The 20,636-nt window shown below is 34.3% G+C and overlaps 2 protein-coding genes across 4 annotated transcripts; both read right to left on the bottom strand.

Annotated features, from left to right (window-relative positions):
• Window positions 1-53: 53 nt before the first annotated feature.
• LOC101262244 (uncharacterized) lies at window positions 54-13,298 on the bottom strand. 2 transcript variants are annotated; one of them, XM_069289224.1, is made up of 19 exons: window positions 12,599-13,144; window positions 12,094-12,520; window positions 11,796-11,865; window positions 10,856-11,431; window positions 10,582-10,767; window positions 10,037-10,150; window positions 7,895-7,953; window positions 5,962-6,028; window positions 5,833-5,884; window positions 5,642-5,734; window positions 5,450-5,533; window positions 4,919-5,343; window positions 3,795-3,856; window positions 3,540-3,609; window positions 3,235-3,315; window positions 3,061-3,162; window positions 2,534-2,658; window positions 937-1,024; window positions 54-393 (listed from the first exon to the last, which is right to left on the bottom strand). In XM_069289224.1, the coding sequence occupies exons 2-19, from the start codon at window positions 12,138-12,140 to the stop codon at window positions 301-303; spliced, it is 2,394 nt and encodes a 797-aa protein (XP_069145325.1). In that variant the 5' UTR covers window positions 12,141-12,520; window positions 12,599-13,144; the 3' UTR covers window positions 54-300. The 2 variants fall into 2 exon arrangements, with proteins under 2 accessions (XP_069145325.1, XP_004246711.2); XM_004246663.5 differs by lacking the exon at window positions 12,094-12,520 and having other exon boundaries at window positions 12,988-13,298.
• Window positions 13,299-14,094: 796 nt separating this feature from the next.
• Window positions 14,095-17,864, bottom strand: LOC101262552 (glutathione S-transferase L3). Of its 2 annotated transcripts, none has more exons than XM_004246664.5 (10): window positions 17,699-17,864; window positions 16,732-16,806; window positions 16,546-16,606; window positions 15,649-15,735; window positions 15,201-15,299; window positions 15,010-15,112; window positions 14,865-14,941; window positions 14,577-14,684; window positions 14,412-14,495; window positions 14,095-14,324 (listed from the first exon to the last, which is right to left on the bottom strand). In XM_004246664.5, the coding sequence occupies exons 1-10, from the start codon at window positions 17,707-17,709 to the stop codon at window positions 14,313-14,315; spliced, it is 717 nt and encodes a 238-aa protein (XP_004246712.2). In that variant the 5' UTR covers window positions 17,710-17,864; the 3' UTR covers window positions 14,095-14,312. The 2 variants fall into 2 exon arrangements, with proteins under 2 accessions (XP_004246712.2, XP_025888881.2); XM_026033096.2 differs by having other exon boundaries at window positions 16,732-16,803; window positions 17,699-17,789.
• Between the last annotated feature and the right edge of the window lie 2,772 nt (window positions 17,865-20,636).

Raw genomic sequence — 20,636 nt, 5'->3', positions numbered from 1 at the left:
TGGATGAATAGAGAGAATTCATACAGGTGTATATAACTTAAACTCATTCACAATTAAGCAAAATCGAAGCTCACATTCCATAACTGCTACAAGTAGATGCCAAATTTCTTTACAGGTTTGTTGTAACTGTACAGAAGAATCAAATAACTGTTGAAACAAAATTGAGCTAAGAGGTACAAGTTACACTCCAACAGAACGCCGAAAGGACCTAACTACATATGCAACCAATTGAGGGTGTAATTACCACCTCTTATAATCACAACTTTCAGTATACACCTTCAATAAGCAACAGCATGTTTACTATTCTTGCTGTCCGTTAGCTTCAGTAGCCGTACTGCTCATTTCAGGTCCTTCATCCGCAGATTTCATTTCGTTCAGGTTGCTTGGTTTCGCCTGTCAAATCAGCAAAAAATCATCATTGAGCATTCTTAGGTCTAAGTTCTCATGTTTTTAGTTTGTTCTTATGTCTATGTTGATACCAAAAGTTAAGACCCGTTAGGGAAGGCCAAAAGGGAAATAATAACCATTTAACACAATCATGATTAGTGAAAGAAATGAGTCCTCTCATGCAAAATGTGAGGTCTCATCTTTGTGACACTTCTATTTCATATGGGTAATGGCGTCACCTTTTATACAGAATTAGGCATGTCTGGTCCTCCTTCGTATATTTTAGTACTGAATACAATCTACAGGCATGAGCCATGGCCTAAACCCCACGATAATTGTGGTTTTTGACTTGAAAAACACCACTTAGACAATGATGATCAAATTTCAGAATGTTTGATTTCACATCACTAATTAGGAATCTTCACCAGTTATGCCTCCTAAAAATATTATGCTTATACTTTTACTTGCCAAGAAGAGATGCTATCATTTATCATTTGTATCAATAACAGATAATAATTGCCCTATAACTAATGGGAGTGTCAATAATACCTTGTTCCGATCACGCCAACCAAGGCCGAACGATAGTAGACCTGTCCTTTTTGCTGGTGCACCTTGCGGAGAATCTGGTTTTGTCGCCCTGAAAAATATAGTCACTTTAAATCATCTACCCAATTTAAAATACCAAAGTGCTGAAAGTATCACATCACCAAAAAAGAAGAACAGGCTGAGGGAAGAAAATCACAAGTAACTATAATTCTTTTGTTTCTTACACTTGGACAACAAGCGGCACCATACACTATTTGCTGACACTTGGGCTAGATCTTTTCAGCTTACGATAATTAGATAATCACTTAATTAATTTATTGACATTACACCAATACACCTTGTGGAGGAACTTTTTCCTTGTAACAGAAATTAGGTTACCAGCTTGTCAAATGAATCTATTTTTGCATCAACATTGTGTTTGGAATTACTAAACAACGATATTACCTTTCCAGTAACATCTCCCTGGCCAGCCACCATAGTCATTGAATTGCTATTTTTTCTGATGTTTTCAACCCTTCATTGACCAGATTATAGTCCTATATGTGCTTCATAATGTAAATATCCTGGTTTAAGAATTGTCTTATATGCTTGCTTCAATTAATTTTCTTGTGACAGGGTCGTGCAGCTGGCTTATAGAGATTTATCTAATACACAGTCAACATGTGTTGTTTTTCAGTGATGGTTCTGTGGTTCTTACTCAGTCAGAGTAAGAGCAAATTTTTACATTAAATTGGCTATTCCCCTCTTTCAAGATGTATCCTGGATAAAAGATAAAATTGTGGAAGTGTGAGTGAATCACTGTCAGGTAAACTCGCAACATAAACTACCAAGCAGAGTGGTTTTCCCGCAGGTTCTTTGCCAATTAACAGCCCCTTTAGGTGCCAATTATAAGAAAGTGGAGTCATGGAACTATTGAGGTGAATCAAAGTTGGCTGTTGAACGAAACAATATCTTTCTAGAGGAGGCAGACTGGATTTTAAGAAATCTCTTTCAAGTCTCCCCGAATATCAGATGACTACTTTAGTACATCCAAGCTCCATCTGAAAAGGATCTTAGCTGTTGGAGTTTCTTTGACAGTACCGTTTGGTGTGATGGATAAAGAAAAATAATCCTGGGATAACTTTTTAGTACCCCTCAATACTTTGTTTGGTTACAAAGTGGGGGATAACTTATCCCAGGATTAATAATTATGACTGGAATAAGTTATTCCTACTTGAGGGTGGTATACTAATCCCGGGATAACTTATCCCGAGATTAAAAATGTAAAATAACAAAATTACCCCCTTAAACCCTCTTTTATAAACAAACAACTTACTCTTAGAAATTATGTCGTGCATATTTGACAAACCAAACAATCAAAAAAATTTTATCTCAACATAACTAATCCCATCATAATTTATCCCAACATAACTTATTCCATCATAATTAATCCCAACATAACTTGTCTTCAAACCAAACGATCCCTTAGTGTCACATAGTTCAGCAGAAGTTCAAAAGGAACTAATGACATTTTTCTACACATATGTTGGATGCAGAAGAACTAGATTCATAAGAAAAGAGAAGATGTAAGATTTAGAATGAACTCAGAACTCTCACACACCGTGGGGAAGATAGAGCTTTGACTTGACCAGATTCATATTGCAAGGTAGCTTCAAGCATCGATTCAGCCATGACAACTCTCTTCTCCATCTGAGCAACAGAAGCCATAGCCTTTTCATACTTTTCCTGCATGAAGAGGTTGTTCAGGAAAATTAAGTATCCCATTATGAAACTTCTAACTAAGCTGAGACTGTAAGCTAAATGCCACTGCTTTTGGCTTCACAAGAGAGCTTTTAATTAAAAATTTAGCTATTTCATTACTTCTCAAAAACCAATGCATCAAATAGCACAATAATGATAAGTAGTCATGGACTCACAGCATATTTTTGGTGCAAGGCAAATTACAAAATAAAGTTCTACTTATCAAATAAAAGAAGTGCCAAATGAACCACTGAATACCTTCCCAAGCTGCAATTAGCTAAAAGAGTTTTGAGCACTAACCTCCGTTAATGTGCTTATGCATCAAAGAATTGTAATAGTTGCTTCAAATAAAAAAACAATATTGGTCACTGGTAGTGGATATCAAACCTGAAGAACGTGTACTGCATACTTTTGAGCTGCCACATCCTGCTCGGCAGCAATCCTAGCATCTTCTGTTACCTTCTGTTCTTGCTCAACCCGCATCAAAACCTAAAGGTCATATCTTAAGCATGTAAATATAGGTTTAAAAGCAAATTTACGCAAAGCGCGTTGTTTCACTACCTCAAGCATTGCTTTCTCCTGCTCTTTCTTATCATTAAGGGTGTGTCGCAAGTCAGCTACTTCTTGCTCCAATTGCTCAACCTGCAGATTGCTGACAAAACTTCAGAAAGATGTGCTGACCACATGATTTTATTTGTTTCAGAAAGTCTAGAATAAACGGAGACTTTTATGAATAGAGATAATATATATTTACTAGAAAAGTCTGTTTACAAGAGACCTTTTCTTCCATATTCGAAGTGCATATAACTTACATTCAACCAGTAACATAAGCACTAAAATAATTGAAAATAAGTAAATATATATACCCTAGCACTTAATTGTCGTCGGTTATCTTCTTTGACCATCTCCATAAGCGCTGTCTCCAACTCTTCAGCTCTGGAAAAGAAAATTACAACTTATCTGTTTTAGGTTTGAACTTTCCTTTTCGTGTTTTAGCATTGTCAATAAATATATTAGTGGACGCAATCGTCATGATTGAATCACAGGAACAAAAACTATTACAGGAGATTCCGCATAAAAAATGAAATCAAAATTGGACTTTTGAAATAAAAATGCAACACCTCAGGGTAGCTGCTCTCTTGTCTTCCAGTGTCCTGCAGAGCTCAACCTTCAACCAAACAACCTGCATAGCAGCTGTTAATAATTGCACTAAAAAGGGATAGTGGTCAACTACTTTAGTTAATAAAACAGACAAGTATTTTTCTTAATCACAGAACACTAACAATTGCCACTGAAGTTTGCTGGTAAGACGACAGATTCTACACCAATATAAAATTTTCATTAATACATAAAGTGTATCAAAGAAAGACAAATAATTGTCAGTTTCAAAGGAAATCAAGGGTTTTCAATTTGTTGGAATATGAACCAAATGCATCACTTAATTGGAACAGATTGCAATAACCAAGAAATCCTGTTGATTAGCTTGCCCAGCCCCAATTAGCACACAGGTCCAGAACTTGGAGTATGGACTATGGACCTGGCTCTAAGCCTTCCTCCAACTTATATACCAGAGTTTAGTCCTAAGCAAGGTTGGGACTCATGACACGCACCTACGACACATCATGTGGTGTACTACCTTTACCATTGGACCAAAACACATGGGGGGAATAGATTTCAATAATTCTACCCAATTTGCCAATTTTTTCTTCATGCACAAAACACGTGTAATAAGATGAAGACAGCAACAAGACTGGCCCATGAAAAGATGCTACATCAAATTCAACTTTCATTAAAATTTGGTTGGGCATGGAAGCCCCCCACCCCCCACCCAAACGTTCAAGGAGAACTCGGAGATTCAGATACGTACTTAGAAGATGATAAAGGAACTCCCTCTCAGCATTTTTTCCCACACAAATAAGATAAACAAAAGACTGAATCCGCATGTAGTTCCTTAAACGATACGATAGGTCAAAAGCCAAAAAGAACTAAAAGACCAAAGGTTACATACTAAGATTATTTTGAGCCATTTGACATCCAAATCACATAACCCCCTTTTTTTCCAAACCGCTCTTTTTCTAATACCAGGAAGAAATATCAAGTTCATAAACATTATTTTTTGCAAAGTGTTAACACTGGAAGAACACAAATCAAATTGTCAGTCTCAGCTGAAAGCTAAGCAAAATAAGGTGAAGAAGCCCAGAAGTGACTTCTTCATTGGATATGCTAAGAGGACTGAACAAGTAACCTGTTCTTGAAGACCTGGAAGGGAATCAACATGTGAATCTATGTTAAAGCTGTTGAGAAATTCATCCATACTTGCGGAGTTGGAATTTGAGTCTGATATTTTATTGTCTGTTTTCTTATCACCTGAGCATTCCTCTGGCTTCATTTCTTTCATAAAAGAATCAGGATCATGCTTAAAACTATACAGCTTGGAGGCAAGACCTTTTGGATCTTTCTTAACAGGCCCTCCCTTTGATCTCTCCTGAGAAACTGCAAGCACAGCTGGCCGATGTTTTTCTCTCAGTGCTAGCAACCTATCTTCAGTAACATTTAAGAAACCCATACAAGCTGTCAACACAAGTTGGCTACTATCAAAAGTTGAGCCTGTAAGGGATTGAAATAAGGTGATTGCATCCCCAGCATCCTTAGTTGTAACTACAGCAGGACCTGCAAAATTTCGCTATGATCTTAATAGTTGTCTAAGATAGCCTCAGCTGCTCCCATCTAAATGAGTTTGGCATGCAAAAACATTATTCACTATGAATTGTAGTACCATACAACTCCATCAAAGCAAGTGCTGTTCGAAAGATCATGACACGATTTCCCTCAAAGAGAAGCACATCCCAAACTCGGAGGACTGGATGTAAAACAATACATTGGGGTGAAAAGTAATTAAACAATCTTCAACAAGAACATGAACTGTTTTACTATAGCTAAAGTTTACTGCACAGAACAAGAACCTTACCACTTTCCCAGGGAAGCACATTTACAAAAATTGAAAGAAACCAAGGTCCAGAAATCCATGCCACTTGCATTCCCAAGTAATCAAGATGATTGACTACAGCAAAAGGATCAACGAATAAGAAACAGCGATTGGATTGTTTTGATGAGGAAAGAAGACAACCAAGATAAAACAGATATAAGCCATGGACAGACCAAGTTTCGGAAACCTTTCGCGCACCAACTCCTCAAACACCAATTGATCCACCTAATGGGAAAAAAGGAATCATTTGCATGAGTTATGATTATCCAGCATAGCCAGAATTACGTGTAGGTTATGCAAACCTGGGATTCTATCATCTCTTGTGAGTAACAGCCATCAAAGTATTCATCAATAAGACCCACCAATGCCCTGGAGATTCGAAACAAACCAGCCTATAAGTTTAGTTCCATATGAATATAATTAAATAACGTTTGTATAGTTACTAAAATTAAATGAATATCGGTTTCCATATCAATCTCAAGAAATATATAAAATACTTCGGTAACAACCACTTCAGTACACAAACAAATATACATGTATTTTAACAAGTCACGTGGAAGAAAGCGCATATCCTAGATTGTCTCTTGAACAGACCTCAAGTAGCTTATGATATTCCATCATAATATCAGCGCCAGTCTTCTAGTTGCAGTTTTGACAAACTTAACAACACCAAATTGAAAGAAATCCTCAAGCAACAAAGTTGATAAAGAGCAAGACTACTTAAACAAGTGACCAATATAACACATTGAATAACATTGTACCAGTCTCAAGAAAATAATGCATTGAACAAAAGGCACAAGATAGAAATGGTTCAATACAACCTTATAGGATCTGATAATTGAATTGAATTTTCTGTCAATAGAGTGAGGTGTGAAGAAGAGGAATCGTAGCGATCGCTGAGGAAACAATGTTAGTCGCATACTAAGTGATATTATTACTACTCAGAAGCACATTGTGTGTCCTAATAAGACAGGGTAGGACTAGTCGAAGCAGTACAAATCATTTTTTATAAACAATGCAAGGGAATGGTGATATGCAAAAGCTAAGAAGGCTATAGCATACTGATTAATCAGGTTGTAATAGGTTCAAAAGAATGAGCTAAAAAAGCCAAAAGCAATTATAGAATACCACCCAAGAGCTACAACACATATATGAATGCATAAAAGAGAGGTAAAGAAGGGGGGGTTCATAAAATTCTGTTTCCTTTGCTCTTTCTTTTGAAGGGTGTTGGGCGGAAACAGGTACATCACCTGTTTATCACCCTACAAATTCTAGTTCTTCTGAACTCGACAGTGGCACAGAACTTAATATGGCCATGGAGCAAATCTGGAGAACCAAGCACCTTTGAAGGTGGCATGTTTCTCATGGTTGCTAGCAAAAGAAGCTGTCTTGACACATGACATTATTATGGTCACACACTGTTGTTTATGTGGTGAGGCAGCTGAGACAGTGGGACATTTGTTTTTGCATTGCAGAATCACTGACCAGCTATGGAAGACTTCCATAAATCACAAGAGGCATACAATTGACAATGCCTAGCAAGATTGTTGATACTCTATCTAGTTGGGTCCTTACTTTATTAGTAGCCTAGGGATTCATTACCTAACATATTATACATAGTCTAAAATTCCTATATAAGGAGCACCTCTTTTACATTATCAACCTATCATATCATACATAGTCTAAGATTCCTATATAAGGAGCACCTCTTTAACATTATTTAATTCAAGTCAATGAGAAGCTTTTCTATTTTCACATAATTAATTTTAGTATTCCTTTGAAAAAATGAAAAAATAGAAGATAACATTGGTCACATGAACACACTTCGGCAGCATGCCTGACGGTAGCAAAAGTTGTTTGAGTCTCTAACAAGATCGTAGATGCATTGAGACCATGCTGAAGAAAGTTGATCTTTTAGTTGAGATGTCATGTGGAAATAGAAAAGCTTCTCATTGACTTGTTTAAGAATGTCCAGAGGTGCTCCCTATATAAGAGTGTTATGTTATACACCATAAAATAGGTAATTAATCCGCTAATAAGGTAATCAAATATCCAACAGTTAACATTTCAAAGAAAGCATCTATAGAAAATTTCCCAAGTTCTTCCTTTTTCTAAACTGAAGGATATTCTATAAGATTTACCTTAGCCAAATACAATCAATCTAGACATATATGAATCTATACACAAGACATTCCATGTGAAAAGAAGTTACAAGAAGTTTCACTGGGAACTTACCAGAATGCATTTTCTTCTGGCATCATTAGAAGCAAGATACCAGCAAAAAAGTTCATTGCCTGCAAAAATTAAAAGAACAGATGAACTTACTATGGAAAAGGATAGCTTGGACAAGTGATCAAGTTTTCAACTCTACAGTAATGGACATCCAACTTAGAATGCAGGAGGATAAAACGGACAATTAAACTTCATGCATGCCAATGAAACGAAAAGAATAAGTACCACTACAAAGGTAACTACATCCATCTGATCTTGTAGGCTGTTAAGGAAAATTAAATCAGGTTTAGACAATGCACCCCCGTATTCTTAAAACTCATAGCCATAATAATGTGTATCCCATCTCATTTTCTTCTCTTTCTTACTATGGAATTTCAAGGTATTCTCTTCCATTTTTATGAAAAATTGAAGCCACAAGTATATTTACAAAAAGCCACCAGGATTGTGCTTCTTTCTTATCACTCTTTTACAAGAAATTTTTTTGTTAATGGGTGGCTATGGAACTTGATCTTAGGAACTCTGCCTACTCTGCTTCCATGTTGAAATTCACGAATATTTAATCTGAAAATAAATCGTTAGAGAGGACTTTTTATTTGTTTATCAGGTCTGCAACAATAAAGATCTTGCTCTACTGCACCTATAGCCTTAAGCTTTTGAGTTTGATGCATAATTCTCACAGGCTTCTTGTTCTTGGCCTTGGTGAAATCAGAATACCTAAATCAGGTGGGCTGATTAACTGGACATACAATATATGGATCTGATGGAGATTAAAGAGCAGTCCTAATCTATCAACAAGTTTACTATCTGTGATTAAAGAAAGCAAGGATAATAACAACTTTGATAACATGACATAAAGATTCTCTAAGTTATATGGAGATTCTCCTATACCTTGTTGAACATTAATTTCTGTCAACTGAGTCTACGCTATGGCTGAAATGGTTTCCAGGCCTACAACTCCATATGGAACAAGCAACCTCATCTAGCTTAACATTAGGGGTGTCAATGGGCAGGTTGGGCTGGACTTGGACGGGTCAAAATGAGCTGAGTTAATAAAATGGACAGGTTATTGACTCACCCAAAGTTACTCGTGTTGGAATGGGTTGGACTGAAATTGACTAAAAACTGGGTCATAACCCAACCCTTCATTATGGCTTTATATAAATTATCAAATAAAAAATATATCTTTTTAGAAGAATTTTGATCACATATTTTTCCATTTTTTACTGAGCTAATAAATGCACGGGTCAATGACCGACCCCTTCTCGGGCAGGTTGGAAGGGTCATATTTCATGGACTAATTTTGTCAGCCCTACTTAACATTACCCTTACCATAGGCAAATGAACCTACACCAGTCTTAATTTTCCCTATTCTTTTATCCGACCCCACATGATGGGGGTGTAGAACACTGCCAAATGTTCTCCTTCTGCCTTGACTGCAAACAAGTCCCACAATCATAAACCTTTTTCTTAATCATGACCACAACCTTCAACTGTAATATGGCATGTGTAATACTTTTTCACTTAGCGTAACAAGTACTCCTTCCATCTAAAATGAACCCGTAGGCATAAATACTACAACATTATGAATTGAATCAAATGAGAATTGAGTCCTAGGTTGTTACCAACAAACTAGTCCTACATGTATTAAAACAAATTGAAGTGCATAAAAAGTGAGATAGCCTATTGGAAAGAGGTCAAATCAAGACCACATAGCAAAGGGGGAAAAACAGAAAGGAGATCACACATTTAAGACCATAATAAGAAATATTAGATCATTATACGCTGGAATTATTTTAAATATGGAAAAATTAAGCTAGTAAAGAAGAAGGCCCAAGAATATTGATTGCTATTTACAAAAATGGGCCAAACATATCAAAACACAATAACAGGAAAAATCATATAGCGGGAACGAGATATCCAAACATTAACACCCATATATTTAGATGTATTCAACCAACAGCTTTAGCTCCACAACTCACGGTTTCCACATTTGTCAAGCATTAATAATTTTGGAAAATATCGTCATCTAGCATGTCAGCTTGGCACAATTTATAGCTTCCTTCATCATACTAATATCATGATTTGAAACCAACAATATTGAGGAAATGATAAAAGGAATACTTCTGCAAAAACGCCACACCATACCTGGCAATACCCCACATCTGGATTGTGTCGAGCATATGCTATAAGTAGACGCCTTAAGGAATTTCGACCTCTCTCATCTAGTGCAGGATGTCCAGGAAAGGTTCGCGGAAGATCCTGAAAATACCCGATGCATTAGCCTAAAGAGTAACGTGAGCAAACATGAAATGGAAGTAATAATGTACATGCAGATATGTGTGCCCAGTTTTCTGTCAATAAAGAGAGAAGAAATAAAAAGAAAAGGCAAACAGAAGAATAAACAGGATGAAAGTAGATATTGTACACTTGAGTCAAAGAGGATGAACATCCATTGGAAACTGGAAATGTATTAGTGGAGAGGATGCTCAAAATGAGATAAACTTGGTAAGATTTGATTATGGACAAGTGGAAAAGGGAAACCCAAAAAAGGTTGAAGATGATGAAGATTATATCAGAAGTATCTGTTACAAAATTGTTGAATGACCAACCAGAATGGACCCTAAAAAGAAGTAGCACCTACAAATTGAAAAGACTGAACGATAAAGTCCAGGGCCCATGCATCTAACGACCTTCTCAATCTGCTTTCTCAATTTCTCTGGCACATGAATGCTTTCTTTACTCGGTCTCTTGTTCTCTTCAGCCAATGATGATCCATCATGCTCCTGACCATCACCAGTATCACTTTCTGGATCAAGCAAATCCAAGTAATATATTTCCAGTCGACGTGCTCTGACTCCAACAAAAGCTTGCCATACCTGCAAAATCAATTGCGTTTAGCTACAAGATTGTTTATGATATTGAGTTTCAGTAAATCATTAAACTGGTAGAGATGTCAGGCAATACCTCTCCCCTAAGATCCCTTGGAACTCCTCCACGAACAAGGAACTCTAGCTCTTTCCAAGGAAAGGAAAGTTCTGGAGAAACTCCACTGTCGGCACTACCTAGTTCTGCAGAGGTGTTGATACCATCATCCAAATTTTCATTGACAGAACGTTCTTCTCCATTTTCTTCTTCCAACTCCTCTTGCTCTTTAATAGTTGCAAGATGATTGTGAACATCAGTTGACAATTTAACTTTCGTCTTTGGTGTCTTCTTCACACGAAAGCTCATCAGATGATCAATGAGACTCAAAGATGCTCTAATTTCAGACCACGTATAAGCATGACAGGATTTTTTTGGTGGATAAGCTAGCAACTCCCTTTTAAGATCACTTTCCCTTTTAATGTCTGAAACTGGATTATCTCCCACTGGATCATTGCCTTCTTCTTGAGATGCTTGAACAGGAACCGTTTGCTGCTGGTTTTTAACTTCTAAATCCACAGTCCGGATGTCCAACTGCTCTGAAGCATGTGGCTGACTTGATTCTTCTTGGTTATCAAGAAAGCCCTTCCACTTCTCTGATCTTTCTTCTTCCTCTTCCTAAAATGTACATATTAAAGTATGTTAGGGATACTCTAGTGATTGAACAGACTGTGTGCATTTCTGCCAGACTACTACTGTTTTCTACCTTTGTTCTTTTCATTTCTTTTTCTTTTTTCCCTTTTCTTTATAAGGTAAATAATTTTATTAACATGAGAAAACCTCTATTTACAAGCCGTATGCCAAAACATAGAGAACCTACACAATAATATTTCTCTCCAAATGTCACCCAATCTTCTATACAGACATAGCTTTAGGTGTGCACCAAAACTAACAAACAATGAATAACTATAAAGTTTGCAATCATTCGCTAAATACCAATAGCAAGTGACTAATGGAAGCAGGCCAAACACCTAGCAATTACCCTATATATAGTTGCATACTCTTGGTATCTTTGAAGATGTTGTGGTCTCACTGTAAATCCATATGCATCCCTGACAAAACAACAAAAGAGTTTGATATACATATCAAAAAAAATCTTCAATCACCTAGTACAGAAAACCAACTGTTCTTTGGGTGAAAAATAGCATGAAAGTAGTGTACAAAAAAAAGCGGCACACGCAAAATATACACAACAGTCAAATGCTGCTGAAATGTACAAACATGCACTTCTATCGAGCAATTTACCCAAATTAATTTGTGAAGGACAAAAAGACTTTTACCTGGCATCAACATCCAATGAACGCTTACTCAAGAAGGATAACAACATACTTCATTAAAGTCTCTGACCCTACAGCCCATATCGTTCTTTGCTCCTCAGGTAAAGTCAATCAAAAACACATACACCAATTGACATGAAGAGCATTCTTCTCACCAACTCATTACCTCCTCCCACCAAGTTTTTGGTGCCGAGAAGGTTCACCCCCAATTCTAATAAATAGAATCAGATGCCTCTAAAACCTAACATGACATCTTATGAAATAGAAACAAAACCTTGAAAGATCCAACAAATCAGCAAAAAATCTTGAATCTATCTCTATCCCTTAACTCACAACTCAAAGAAACATTTACAGATAGCAATGATTTAGCAATAACTGATCAAATTTATGCATTAACTCGCTATCATTTCATCAGAAAAAAACCTCAAAACTGATTCTTTTCCCTATATTCTGATGTATCAATGGTTAACTAACTCGCTATCATTTCATCAGAAAAAAACCTCAAAACTGATTCTTTTCCCTATATTCTGATGTATCAATGGTTAACCAACTAATGAGTCATCATCATCGATCAAAAAAATGTTTCTTTTTCACCACCCATTCATCCAAAAAAAAAAAAAAAACTCAAAATTGTTTCTTTTCCCCTAAATTCAAATACCCAGGTGTAAATTTCCCATGCATACACATTCCTTCTATTTCGGATTTAATTATACCTGTATAGCTCAAAAACTAAACGTACACAAAATACACTTCTACAATAAAAAATAACAAAAACCCATTAACTCATACAGATTTTTACGTGTTTGGTTACGACCCGATTCATCAAAATTCCTAAATATTAATAATTCTAGCTTATTTTATATTGAAACAAGAGGAAAATACTGTAAGAAAATGTACCTTTTGGGCTCAAAATTGGGGGGAAAATGAGAATTTTTAACCGTCATTTGTGGAGGAGCTTTGGATCAAATAGGAATCTAGGGTTTTTCGGATGATCGAAGGGCTATACTTCCATATCCCATTCAACAGTTTCTCCTTAATCTTCTGCTTCGGTCTCGCTCTATTTTTTCGGTGAAAAATATATATAATTTAAGTTGAAATGTAAATTTAATTATTATTATTTTCGGAGGGATAAGAGTTCTACAATAAAGTTAGAGAAATAAAATCACATGCTTAATACGTACGTTTTATTTTACGAATTTTAGGATGTTAAAAATTCATGTATGATATGTATATATATATATCACTAATGGTTTAAATATTTTGCTCATATGTTTGCATATGAGGTTAGATTTTTCTCGCATTTGATATAATGATGAATATTTATCGAACGACATCAAATATAATTAATAATAATTTAAATAAAAATAAATAAATAATTAATAGTTCGAGTATGAAACTTATATAAGATACATAATATTGGAATTCAAAGTTTTTCACATCTATATGTGGAGATGGGTCAACAAGGTTGGTAGTTGAATAGTTTTTATCATATGAATTATATCACATTTATTTTGATGTGACATTTCTACAATTTTTTATCTTGTCCTTTTCAAGAGAGCACATGTGAACTTTATATGTCACTTGTTTGCATATAAAAATATATTTAATTTGATTTGAAGTTTATGAATTTTGATAAAATAATAAATTGTGTTAAATATTTTAAGGTACGAAAAAAAAAATTGATGCATAATCTCCATTTCACCCTTTCGTTGTTTAAATTTAGCCTTACGTATTCAATAAAGGGTAGAAGGTAGTCTAATTTTTAGACGACCCATGCAACATACCCTTTGTCAGAACAAGATTCCAATTCTGATTTTGATTCCTCTTCTTCCCCGTCCACAGGCATTTTTCACATCTAAATGATACAATGGCCAACAGTCTGTTGCTGATTTTAAGTCAAAGGAAATTGTTTGACGTTTTTTGGGGAGAACTGGAAGAGAGAAGGAAAAAGAGCAAAGGATTGACAAGTCTAATGGGGGAAGAATGGCTGACACGTTAACTAACTTTGATAGACGAAGAGATTTTTTAATACCATAACATAACGAAAGGTAAAATCGAAAAATATCCACTACATGACTCTTACATTTATGATGATAAAGGAAAATACAATCACAAAAATACAGAGCCAATTTATTGATACATAATATTATAGAACTCCACAAACATATTTGATATATCAAAGTACTAGCCCATGTAACTAGATCAAATGCATTTTTGAAGTTTCAAGCCTTTTTCTGTAAGAAAAAAAAAACAAAAATGTAGTTATATATACAATTCTCAAACCAAAAAAAAAATAATCTGTAAGTTTGTAAAACGAGTACCAGAAAGAGGTTCTTGTAGTATTCAACCAGTTTCTCTGGATCCAAGACTTTTGTTTGCTTGTAACCGTCAAGCTTGTTCATTTCCTATGAGATGATTAAAGCACGAATAAAAAAGCATTCCACGTTCACACACACAAAGGGAGTGTAATGTAATATTAGTCATACCTCGATCCATTTGGCTAGTTTAGGCCTCGCGGATGTGATGTCATAGTTAATCCCCTTTTCCATGAAAATTTGGAACCTTTCGATAAATGGAACATATGCTATGTCAACCTAGCATAACAGAGTTTTCATGTCAGCACAGAGTGTTTGTTATATCTATGAAGTTTGAAATTCTAGGAGAGAAGTACATTCACGCTACTCTCACTAGTAGTCGAGTATGTTTTTGGGCAGAGATTCCATCTCACACGACACATCATCGGAAAGGAAAACAAAATGAAATAAAGTAATGACCTGACTGAATTGACCGAGGAAGAAAGGTCCATCGTCAAATTTGTCAAGAGCTTTCTCTAGGTAATCGAATTGTGCACCTGGTACAAGTGTGAATACCATTAACTTACATGAGAGACATTTAACAAAGAATACGCTCAAATCTCACCAGCCAGTGTCTGTGCATCTCTGAAGAACGATTTGTATACTTCTGGGACGAATATATCACTATAAGCTATCAATTCTTCAGCAAATTTCCGCTTTTCAGGGTCCTGCATCAATTTGCCAGTAATATTTTAAAATCAATTTACAGCTTAAATTTTTCATAAACAGACGGGTTAATGAACTTTTGCAGCTTACATCCGGCAAAAGTGATGGTCCCTCGAAGTTGCTATCAACATATTTAACCAGATCCAAACTCTCTCCTATCATTTTGTTATTGTGCTCCAGGGATGGCACCTGTGAGGAGTTAAAAATATAAATAACAGAAAACGTAAAATGAGATGCTGCTCTCCGAAGATGTAAACATTCACTTCCTTCTAAGTCCTTATATAAAAGTGTAGGTGCCAATTGGATGATAGATAAAGACTAGAATATTTTATGCACTGACTCAGTCAATAATCATTGAATTCGAAGAGGAAGAAAAATCCTTTTCTCAAAAATTCATGGACATTTACTTCAAGAGATCTCGAACAATTTACAACAAGGCCAAACGTCAATGTCAAAATCTTAGCTCAAGATTTTCACTTCGTATGAATACAAGTGAATTGGGCAAATGAAAATGAATGTTGGTTTAGTTAAAAATTACCTTATTTTGGGGATAAACTTTTTCCTTGTACCAATCAGGCATGTTCTGAAGATCAATCGGAACTAAGTTGATCTTGTCTTGCAAACCCTGCAATTCAAAATGTTAATAAAATCTATCGAGGTAAACAAGACCATTCCCGGGTATAAGAACACACGGACTGACTAATTTCAAGTAGGATAGAAATAACTTCCAAGCGGAAGTTTACAAAAGGCATCAATAAAATCAATAATTCTAAGTAGCACTTCCTTTCGGAGGTGGATAGAACTTTTGAACAACGCGTTCATCCAAACCGAATATGCTGGACCCATCAAGTTTGGATCGTGGAAGTCAAAAGTCGGGAAGTCATAACTACTTTCAGTGTGATAGCATGGAGAGTGAGCCTTGACACAAAAAGTAGAGTTATTTCTTTACTGTCATTTGAAGTCACCGGTTTAGAGGCGTGAAGCCTCTTCAAAGAAATGCAAGTGCAGACTGCATACCATATATGTACACCATTTTATTCCAACGGTCCTGCACTAGCTGGATATATAACACTTCATGCACATTTTCAATATCCAGGCTAGACAGCATCACAGAATGAAACAGCATACTAAATTTACAGAGACTCAAATCTAATATAACCATGCTCATCCAAATTAATGACTACGTGGCGGTATTTGACTAGACATGAAATTTGAAAAAGAAAAAGGATTAAAAAACACATATCAGAAGTATGTTTCAACTTTCAATCTTACATATGACATGCCATTTTTATAGCAATAAAGATATGTAATTACGAGTAAAACGGTTAGTTCAAAGTTGAAGAGTCTCCAAATATAGAAAGTTGTCCAGCTTTAACAGACTGCAAAGAGAAAAGCGAGATAATATAGAATGGAAAGGAGCAGTAAAAAGGCGAACCTTAACATTCCTGGTAATCCACACACGCTGAGAATACGGGCATTGATAATTGATATACAACCTTCAGACAACACAATAGACTCACATCACAACCTTCACTTACATAAATAACTCCGTAATGATGACCAAGAACACACTTTTCTTAAGGCAAACAAGAAAGTAAGTAAAAGTAAAAGGTGATTAAACCTGGTAGTTCCATCAAAGAGAGACGGAGGTTCGGAAGTAGATTCCAGAGTTGCTGGTAGAACTTCTTGTACACTTCTGTACAAATAAAAGAATAACCCCCATCAACATTCATATTAAAAGCAAACTTAAAAAATCAACTTACATAAAAACATGCATATTTTTATTTATTTTTTATGACAAGGGAAACCCGCAGCCTCTACACTTTGCGTGCGCACATGGTAAAACTTTCGCTCCTATGCAATAACTCGCAGACCACATAGGAGGTAACCCGCACTAGGCAACTAAAAGGCAAAACCCTAGCTTTCGCTGGCAAGGGGTTTCCAACTTGAGAACTCCAACGTAGAAGTCCCAACCCCAAAGCACTAGGCCACCCCGAAGGGTCATAAAACATGCATATTCAACCATTACTTAATCCAAAATTTCAAATCAATGGTCTTGTAACCCCCACATCCCCTACATCTTTGGGCAATCTCTACTAGTTCCACGGGATACCTACCACTAGCAAACAACAACAAGTACCAGGTAACACTTCATCTTCTTCTTTTCCTATAAAAGGTACCTAATATTTAAAGAAATGAACTTTGCACCTAACTCAAAAAAAAACCAGAAGAGTTGTGGGGAAGTGAAACTGTCAAAAATATGTGTTAACAATGAGATTCGAACCTTGGTACAACAACACTAAAAGAATTTGAAGTACCCATCCTAGAACCATTAGGCCAACTATATAATTTATTTATTGACTGCTCTATGCTAATTTTATACAAATACCTATCGATTTCTACATAGATATATATATTTCGTAACAAAGTTAATGGCTGCTCAAGCACTCGGCAACACCACGTGGGTCTGCCCCTGCTACCCACTATCTATTGCTTCACTTATCTCATACCTCAAACTTAACTAAATCTATTAAATTACGAACTATTTTGAACAAATTAAACACAAGATGAAGCAAATTTACACTTACAGAGCAGCCATTGATGTTGATTTTCTCTGCAATTGAAGACGACCCGCAAATTTGAATTTTATGAAAATGAGAAATTTGGGAGCCTTTTATTTATTATTAGTGGTGTGCGAGCAGAGCAGTGACGAAGTTAACGATTAGTTTAGTTGGAAATAAGTTATTCGAGAGTAGTTATATTAAGATCGTTATCTTATTTTTATTGTGAAATGAAAAATAATATTATGAATTTGAAATAAGCTATTCGTTATTTGATTTTTAATCAAACATGAGATAAATTTATTTTGGAGTTTAGTTATTTTGTTATGATTTGGTTCAAACGATAAACTTAATTATTTTTTTAAGTCGGTAGGAAAGTTGATTAAATTGTAACATATTTTTCGTAGGATAATATCGATAGCCATTTAAAGTTAGCCATCAACTTTCACTTAAATAGTTTGTTAAATTTTTGTTCATTTTAAACACGTCATTTTACGAGCTTCATTCTATCATTTTGTCACGTTTTTCTCAATTTCATTGATCTTGAGTGTGTGTTAGCCAACCATGTCTACATGGATTAAATAATTACAAAAAATGTCATAAGTAATCAATAAAATAAAATGTCATGTGATCCTTTTATTCAAATAATTAAAAAAAAAAAGACAAATTAAATAGTGATAGTATGGATAGATTAAAATTATAAAAGTAAATCTTTTTTTTTTTACTTTTTAATTTTATTTTAAAATTTCTCTAGATTTATACAACACAAATTTATATATTATAATTTGTATCATTTATATTTGCATAAAGCGAAAAAGAGAGAAAGGTAAAAGAGAACTAGTAAGGGAAAATCAATATTTATATAATTATAAATGTAAAGGTCAAAAATTTATGTATTTATATTTGTATATACAGTTTTCTCTCGCTTTATACAAATATAAACACAATTTATACATTTGTGTTTGTATAAAGTGAGAGACACGAGAGAGAGTGGCAAGCGAGATTTCTGGAGAGTGAGACGAATGGCAAAGTATTTGCTACGAATTAGAATTAAATGAAACTATGTTTATAGCATTTATTTTGAATTAATAATTTGTTATTTCATACAATTTCCCCTTAAATATATAATTTTGGCCCATGGACGGACCCTGTCCATCCCCTATCGAGTCTCAAGGGCCAAGCTGCCAAGACTTATATGGATCGGAGTTTTAAATGGACTTAAATAAATAAATTGTAAAAATTAGGCAAATGACATACTGTAAATGATAAATTACATTCTATCCCTATAATATCAATATTTACCAAAAATCCCTTATTTTTAAGAATTCCGGATACTTTATAAAATATAGTTTCAATTAGTATTTTGTAATTATCATGTTAATCTGTTTTTTTATATGTTAGTATAAGATGAATTGTATTAAGTATCTTTTTAATCTTATCGTGATTTTTGAATATATTTGTTAGTATGTTCAATTAATTTATTAAGTATCATTTTTTGGTGATCATGATAAAATGATTCTTTGTTTTATTTTTACTTATATTTCGTATATATTAAGGTATCAAATAATAGTATATGTGTATCATACTGTCATATTGTCATACATCTGTTATTTAAGTATCATATTTATATAAAATATTGATAAGTATATAAAAATTTAAGTATCTAATTTAAATTGTGAATTTGAGTATCTTTTTATGTGTTAGACATGAAATTTAATGTATAAAATTTAATTAGTATCATTTGGGATGAAAAAAGGAATTTTTGTAATTTAATACATCAGTAGGGGATTAATGAAATTAAATAAATTAAAGTAGTGTATTTTAGTAATTTTTCCTAAATTTTGGCTCATGGATCAATCTCGGCCCAACATTAATCAAGTCTTAAGGCCAAAAGCTTATATGGGTCGGACTTACAATAGGCTTAAAAAATCCTATTACAATCATATCCTAATAACGAGTTGAATGGGCCGGCCGGCCCCGTAGACAAATCCATTTTGACGACTCCATTTACAATAATGATATAAAAATTTGTTACATTATTAGTGAATATAACTTCAATTCATACGCAATTAACAAAAGTAATTTTTTTTATAGCCAATTCGAAATAGATTTAGGCAAAAATAATAATAATTCATATTTCAGGTTTCAAATCAGATATAAAGCACCAATTAAGAAATTACAATTATCACTAAAAAATAAATACTTCAAATAGGATTTCTCGTTGCCAATCAAAATTAATCAGGACCAAAATAAAATAAACTTCTCAACGCGAATCCACATTATTCAAACATCAAAACAAGTATGTGACATCAAATGCGTAACACTATAAAAAGTCCAAACTATCACTAAAAAGTAAAAATATTGAGCCATACTTCTCGACTTGAATTAAAATTAATCAATCATATCAAACATCAAATGAAAAATAACATACATAAATTTAAATTACCATTAAAAAGTAAATCATCCACTCAATCTAATTATATGCCAAGGTGGAAAATCATTAAGAAACTATTATTTTTCATTAATTTAATCATTTAAACCTCATTAGATGGCTAATTTAGAATCAAGGGGGGATTAACTTTACAAGATTTTATATTATTTTATGGAGAAAAAAGAGAATAAAATATACTTATAAAAAAATAATTACAAAAATAATGAAAGTCTACATTGAAATTTATTCTAAAACTTCACATACCAAAGAATATATTCCTACAATTTCTTGAAGAAAGAATACCAACTTCTATACGTAGACAAAGGTTGTCCCTAACTAAAGCTTCTCTAAAATATAAATTAAAAAAATAATAATAAGTAGAAAAATTCAATTTAAGGAATAATAGAAATTTCGATTTTAAGTTATTGAAATACGCGATTAAACATATTTACTTGTACTTATGACTATCAGCACGTAATATATTTCGTGTATTGACTATTCTATGAGGAATAAGGGAAAAAACATAATTAACAA

The sequence above is a fragment of the Solanum lycopersicum genome, chromosome 9 (assembly GCF_036512215.1).
Source record: "Solanum lycopersicum chromosome 9, SLM_r2.1".
Taxonomy (NCBI): Eukaryota; Viridiplantae; Streptophyta; class Magnoliopsida; order Solanales; family Solanaceae; genus Solanum; species Solanum lycopersicum.
The sequence above is the reverse complement of the archived record's forward strand: the minus strand, read 5'-3'. Positions and strand labels throughout refer to the sequence as shown.

Coding starts and splice junctions, on each gene's coding strand:
- LOC101262244 (XM_004246663.5), bottom strand. CDS start 13,034: ATGACGGTTAAAAATTCTCATTTTCCCCCCAATTTTGAGCCCAAAAG. Junction 5,885..5,961: donor AAGAGATGATAGAATCCCAG/GTTTGCATAACC, acceptor TTTTCCCATTAG/GTGGATCAATTGGTGTTTGA. Junction 5,735..5,832: donor CGAAAGGTTTCCGAAACTTG/GTCTGTCCATGG, acceptor CTTTTGCTGTAG/TCAATCATCTTGATTACTTG.
- LOC101262552 (XM_004246664.5), bottom strand. Junction 14,942..15,009: donor AGATGCACAGACACTGGCTG/GTGAGATTTGAG, acceptor CACTTGTACCAG/GTGCACAATTCGATTACCTA. Junction 14,496..14,576: donor AACTAGCCAAATGGATCGAG/GTATGACTAATA, acceptor ATCATCTCATAG/GAAATGAACAAGCTTGACGG.